Raw genomic sequence first — 6,408 nt, 5'->3', positions numbered from 1 at the left:
GCTATTTGTCCTGGGATCTCCATCAGTGAGATTCCCGCCCTGGGTCGCGCAACTAGTCGGGGCGATGCCTAAATTCCGAAGTTCCGCAAAGCCTTGTCTATCTTTTGGATGAGTAAACTTACTAAATGGAACCGTGACTGTTCTTGATTCTGTGTCCGAAATACTTGCTCCCGGCTTCTGATCCGTACAGAGAAGACGGGGTCTTGCGCGGTTTAATGTCCTCAGCATCCCCAGGTTTTCAACTACCGCTCCTCCACAGGACGGCGCTCCCTTCCACCAGAAGCCACCCGCGCCAGGCCAGCGGTCCGTGTTTCCGCTTCCCACAGTGCCCCGGGGCGCGCGGGGGCTCCTGGGAGTTGTGGTCCGGCGCCGCGCAGCGTTGCTGCGGCAGCTACGGGCTCGGCGCCGGCTTTGTCTGTCTGCGGGCGCGCGCCGCTGCGGTGAGTGAGGCCGAAGCCGGCTGTCTGCGCCCGGGAGAGGGGGCTGTGCCATGAGCCAGCTACCCGGCCAAGGCGCCTGAGCAGGCCAGGCTGGCCACCCCGGCCGCAGTCGCCAGCCGCAGACAAGGGTGCGCTGGTCGGAGAGCGGGTGGGGAGCGGTATGCTGCGGAAGGGCCCTGATGAGATGTCGGGGGGCTCCTGGGAGGCTGGGGCCCCGGGAGTGAGAGAGGGGCCACAGGAAGGTCCAGCTAGGCCAGGAGTTGCCGAGTCGGCGCCTAGGGAGATGACAAGGGAGTGGCATGCAGTGTAGGGGAAACTCACCCTCACCCACAAGCTCCTAATTACTCCTTAAAATGCCTCATTTTAGATTTCCCTCAGACCCTACAGATCACCCTGTGTGTCCTCCAGTCGCTTGCTCCTGTGGATGCTCCTCCGTTTTAGGCCTTGAATTTGTAGGGTGTGTCTCAAAGGTTCGAGAGCCCTCGCTTTCTGGTCATCTGTTTTTTCCAAAGCTATCTAATGAGGTAGTGTTAACTTGTTTAGTAAGTGAAGAAACTAGAGTCGGGACTGTTAGGTTGACTTGTCCCAGATCGTCCACCCGAGGGAACCAAGACAACTAACTAAGTCCATCAGAGCCTAATCCTGAACTGTGATAGCATTTCTGATAGGAAAAGCAGCGTGTGTGTGTGTGTGTGTGTGTGTGTGTGTGTGTGTGTGTTTTATGAAACTCCTTTTTCCAATGTGTTGAGGAATTTGACTGCTTTGACTTGAGATCACAGTTCTCCGTTAACAATGTCCCCGCTATTAATTAGCTAAGGAGTACTTGTTGGATACTTCTTAACAGCAAAAATGTTGGTGTTCACACTCTTGTCACTTATTTTGACTTGACGATGTTTTCTAGACACTCCAGTGACGATAGGCCAGCCCCAGGGAGGAGGAATCGTGTGCTTTTCTTTGTGAATGTGCAGGGTTTTCTTGTTGGCTTTATTTTTCTTAATCAGTAACAACACCTTGTATTTCTAAACAAATGGATTTGCACCGTGACAGGGGAGCCCTTTGTAGCTTGTGTTTCAAGTTGGAAATGAATCTTTCAAATAAGATTTCTTGTCAACACAGTATACAACTGAATATGGCTAGAAAGGTTAGCTACTTGGTTAATAAAAACAGAGTTAGCCCTGAGTGGTGGCGCACGCCTGTAATCCCAGCACTTGGGAGGCAGAGGCAAGCGGATCGCTGTGAGTTCGAGGCCAGCCTGGTCTACGAAGGAAGTCAAGGCCAGCCATGGCTACACAGAAAAAGATTTTAATAACTAATAATAATAAAAACAGAGTTTTAGCATCAGATTGCTAATTCTCTGAGCTAGGAATCCAGCATTTTGATTGGAAGTACTGAAACAAAGATTATACTGTGTACTGCTACATAAATAAACTGTACAAAGTCCTTAGGCTTGAGGAGTAAAATCAGCAACAGTTGCCTGGGAAGGAGAGGACCCCAATGTCATGTCAAGACCAAAGTACAAAGAGAAGTGACTCTTACGTGGGCGCTAACAGTAGGAAGTCCATGTTTATACGTGGCCTGCTTTCCACTACCTCTTTGCTCTAGATTCATTTTTGTTCAGTGAGTCCTGCTATCTTTAGCCCACTTTGCAGTGACATTACCTCAAGCAGATCCCGGTTTCCTGTGTTTACACTTCAGACATCTCAATTAGCAGTTCTGTCCTTTATTGTTTGTGTTTTGGTTTCGTTGGTTTATTTTATTTTATTTTTTCCTGTCCCTCACCAGGTACCCAAGACCAGCCCATGGAAGAATCGTATGAAGAAGTGGTGACTAACGTCATACAGCAGGAGTGGACATGTTTGGGTTCCCAACAGCTACCCTGCTGGACTGTCATGGAAGATACGCCCAGAATGTAGCATTTTTCAGTGAGTGCGTCAGCTGGTTGCTGGGATGCCTTCAGAGTCCCTATCCTCAGAAACAGAGGTTGCATTCATTTGATGGAGCGCACTGCTCTCAGGGTTGCAGGGAAAGCCTGCAAGCTGGAATTGGAAATGACAGTCAAAACAAAGCCAAAAAAAAAAAATAGTTTGAAGCCGGGCAGTGGTGGCTCATGCTTCAATCCCAGCACTTAGGAGGCAGAGGCAGGCAAATCTCTCTGAGTTTTGAGGCCAGCCTGGTCTGCGGAGTGAGTTCCAGAATAGCCAAGGCTATACAGAGAAACCCTGTCTCAGAAAAAGAAAAGGAAACCATTGGATTTGGAGACAGTCTTTTTTTTTTCTTTTTAAGATATATTTATTTATTTATTATGTATACAGTGCTCTGCCACCCATGTATCTGCACACCAGCAGAGGGCACCAGATCTCATTGTAGATGGTTGTGAGCCACCATGTGGTTGTTGGGAATTGAACTCAGGATCTTTAGAATAACAGTGAGTGCTCTTAACCTCTGAGCCATCTGCTCAGCCCTAGGAGACAGTCTTGAGATTGTCTCAGCTCTGTCACTAAGTATGAGAACGCTAGGGTAGCGGAAGAAACTCATCTAGGGTGACACCTAGGCAATGCGCGGGCTTCTCCTATAGCTTAATAGCCTGAAAGGGATGTGATTTTTTTTTTGTTTGTTTGTTTGTTTTGTTTTGTTTTTCGAGACAGGGTTTTTCTGTGTAGCCTTGGCTGTCCCGGACTCACTTTGTAGACCAGGCTGGCCTTGAACTCACAACGATCTGCTTGCCTCTGCCTCCCAAGTGCTGGGATTAAAGGCGTGCACCACCACTGCCCGGCTAGAGATGTGATTTTTAAAAGAAGAAATTCCAATCGTATTTGCATCATTAAAGAAGACACATGCCTCCCTTAAGCGGCAGGCTTTTCAGTCCGTCTAATGGGGCAGACAGTAAGCCGCAGCTTGTAAGAAGTCAAGGCACAGACATGAAATTCCTGAAGCCATGCTGCTTGTTCTCTGACGTCATAAACTCGGCTGTCAGGAGAGCAGGCTGCCATAGGTGGCTTTCCTGAAGCCAGTGCAGCGCAAGCCGCAGAATTCCTCCTATGAATTGCTCTCTCCTCTGCTTGGTTATGCTTGCTGTCCCTTTATATCCAGACTCCACACCTGTTTGGGAGTTAGCTGAAACTTAGGTAAAAGGCTCTGTGTGGGTCGCTGTATACTTTTCTTCATTTTATGAGCCCTTCTTTGGCTTTTCTTTTGTTTTTTCATGACAGGGTTTCTCTGTGTAGCCCTGGCTGTCCTGAAACTCACTTTGTAGACCAAGCTAACATTGAACTCACAGAGCTCTACTTGCCTCTTCCTCCTGAGTGCTAGGATTAAAGACCTACATCACTGTCAGTATGGTGGTACATGCCTTTAATCCCAGCACTCAGGAGGCAGAGGCAGGCAGATTGCTGTGAGTTCGAGGCCAGCCTGGTCTACAAAAGCAAGTCCAGGACAGTCAAGGCTACACAGAGAAACCCTGTCTTGAAAAACTTTAAAAAAAAAAAAAAAAAGATGTGCATCACTATCACCACCGCCGCCTGCCTTATGAGCCTATTTTTTTGCTTATAAAAATAATCCTTTTGAGACTAGAGAGATGGCTCAGTGGTTAAGAGCACTGTCTGCTCTTCCAGAGGACCCAGGTTTAATTCCCAGCACCTCCTCAAAAACTAATAGTAATAATAATCTGGGTATGGTTATGCGCGCCTTTCATCCCAGCACTCGGGGAGGCAGAGACAAGTGGATCTCTGTGAGTTCAAGGCCAGCCTGGTCTACAAAGTGAGTCCAGGACAGCCAAGGCTGCACAGAGAAACCCTGTCTCAAAAACCCAAGTAAATAAATGTAATAGTAGCTGCTTCCCAAGAATTTGGAAGGCTACGTTAAATTTAAAGGCAGTACATAGCTATAGAGCATGCTAATATTTGAATCCCAGATCATACACCTATTAATAGTTATGTGGCCTCCCTATGCTCTCGTGTCCTTATCTGTAGCGATCTCAGGGAGATTCTCAAGATTGAGTTGTGTATGCAGAGTTCATAGTACAAGGCCTGGCACATGCTAAGCCGTCTAAGGATGATGTTTCTTTTTCCCCCTGTTCTTCTCACCCAGCATATTGGTGCATCTTACATGACTTCCCTCTCGTTTTACCAGATGTGATGTCAGAAGCCCACAAGTATGACCATTCAGAGGCCACCACAGGAACCTCAAGCTGGGATTTCCAGAGTTCTTTCAGAAGAGAGAAGCTGGAACAAAAGTCCCCAGATTCTAAGACACTCCCGGAAGACTCGCCGGGAGTGAGGCAGAAGGCCTATGATTGCCAGGAATGCGGGAAGTCCTTCCGGCAGAAAGGCAGCCTGACGCTGCACGAGCGAATCCACACTGGTCAGAAGCCCTTTGAGTGCACGCAGTGTGGGAAAAGCTTCAGGGCCAAAGGCAACCTCGTTACCCATGAGCGGATACACACGGGGGAGAAGCCCTACGAATGCAAAGAGTGTGGGAAACGCTTTAGTCAGAGGGGCAGTCTAGCCGTCCACGAGAGACTCCACACCGGACAGAAGCCCTATGAATGTGCCATTTGCCAGAGAAGCTTCAGGAATCAAAGTAACCTTGCTGTCCACCGGAGAGTTCACAGCGGCGAAAAGCCCTACAGATGTGACCAGTGCGGGAAAGCTTTCAGTCAGAAAGGAAGCTTGATTGTCCACATCAGAGTCCACACGGGCCTGAAGCCCTACGCGTGTTCCCACTGCAGGAAGAGCTTCCACACCAGGGGGAATTGTATTCTGCACGGAAAAGTCCACACAGGAGAGACACCCTATCTCTGTGGCCAGTGTGGGAAAAGTTTCACTCAGAGAGGGAGCCTGGCCGTGCACCAGCGAAGCTGCCCGCAAAGGCTCACTCTGTGACCATTTTCCTCAAAGGAAGTTCTTCTTACGAATTAAGGGTGCAAACCCTCTATAATCAAGAATTTTACCCCGTTCTATAGGCTAAGTGGAAATCCTTCCAGAAGGACCAGCATTTGATAAGGCAAACGGACTTTTTCCCCTGCCCCAAATGAGTATGAAAAATAAATGTCTTGTTTATCATTATCATGCATTTTTCATAAGCTCTTTATTTTTATCTAATTTCCTGAGGTATACTTGTCTCTCATGCCACACTTGACCTTATTCTTAGTATAGTATATGCAGATTTTAGATTTGTAGCCAATACCATAAGCCTTTTAAAAAAAATCATCTCCTGACAGGGCGTGATGGCACACTATGAGTTCAAGGCCAGCATGGTTTACAAAAATAAGTTCAGGACAGCCAGGGGTGTTACACAGAGAAACCCTGTTTCGAAAATACAAAAACAAAACAAAAATCATCTCGTGGGCTGAAGAGATGGCTCAGCCACTAAAGGCTAATCTCACAATGAAGAATATTTAAAAAATAAAAAATCAGGCCAGGCATAGTGGCACGTGCCTGTAATCCCAGCACTCAGGGAGACAGAGGCAGGCGGATTGCTGTGAGTTCAAGGCCAGCCTGGTCTACAAAGAGAGTCCAGGACAGCCAGGGCTACACTGAGAAACTCAATCTCGGGAAAAAAAATTAAAAAGCAGTTCTTTAATCTATTTTTCTTCTATCCATAAATTTTCTAGTAGAATCATTTTCTTCTATACATATTCAATATACTCTGCAATCAAGACCATATTTATCAATATAATCTGCAATCAAGACCATATTTATCCAAGGGATAAATCTGATTTAGTAATCTTTTCGTTAAGCCCAAATGATGAATTAGCCCACTAAACTAACAAACCACCACTATGCATCGCAGAGGCCCCAGCCTGACAAGCTGCCTTGCAAGCATGCAAAGGTGTGGGGTCTGCACATGAGGTTTGCTTCAGTGCTGCACTTGCAGTTAGAAGGATCTCATCTTCTAAGAGTCCTAGACTTGTATGGAACTTTCCGTTAAGGGCTTTAAACCTGAACTCCCTGAGAAACACTGTGGCCTT

The 6,408-nt window shown here is 47.3% G+C and overlaps 1 protein-coding gene across 4 annotated transcripts; it reads left to right on the top strand.

Moving 5' to 3' along the window:
• The first annotated feature begins 313 nt into the window (after positions 1–313).
• On the top strand, positions 314–5,503 carry ZNF32 (zinc finger protein 32). 4 transcript variants are annotated; one of them, XM_084765991.1, is made up of 3 exons: positions 314–440; positions 2,223–2,362; positions 4,527–5,503. In XM_084765991.1, exons 2-3 carry the CDS (start codon positions 2,293–2,295, stop codon positions 5,318–5,320), a joined length of 864 nt encoding a protein of 287 aa, XP_084622117.1. In that variant the 5' UTR covers positions 314–440; positions 2,223–2,292; the 3' UTR covers positions 5,321–5,503. The 4 variants fall into 4 exon arrangements, with proteins under 4 accessions (XP_084622117.1, XP_084622116.1, XP_084622115.1 ...); XM_084765990.1 differs by having other exon boundaries at positions 352–568; XM_084765989.1 differs by having other exon boundaries at positions 352–598.
• Positions 5,504–6,408: the final 905 nt, after the last annotated feature.

The sequence above is a fragment of the Acomys minous genome (genome assembly GCF_964271855.1).
Source record: "Acomys minous genome assembly, chromosome: 17".
Classification (NCBI taxonomy): Eukaryota; Metazoa; Chordata; class Mammalia; order Rodentia; family Muridae; genus Acomys; species Acomys minous.
Note: the sequence above shows the minus strand (reverse complement) of the source record. Positions and strands in the feature narration are given on the sequence as shown.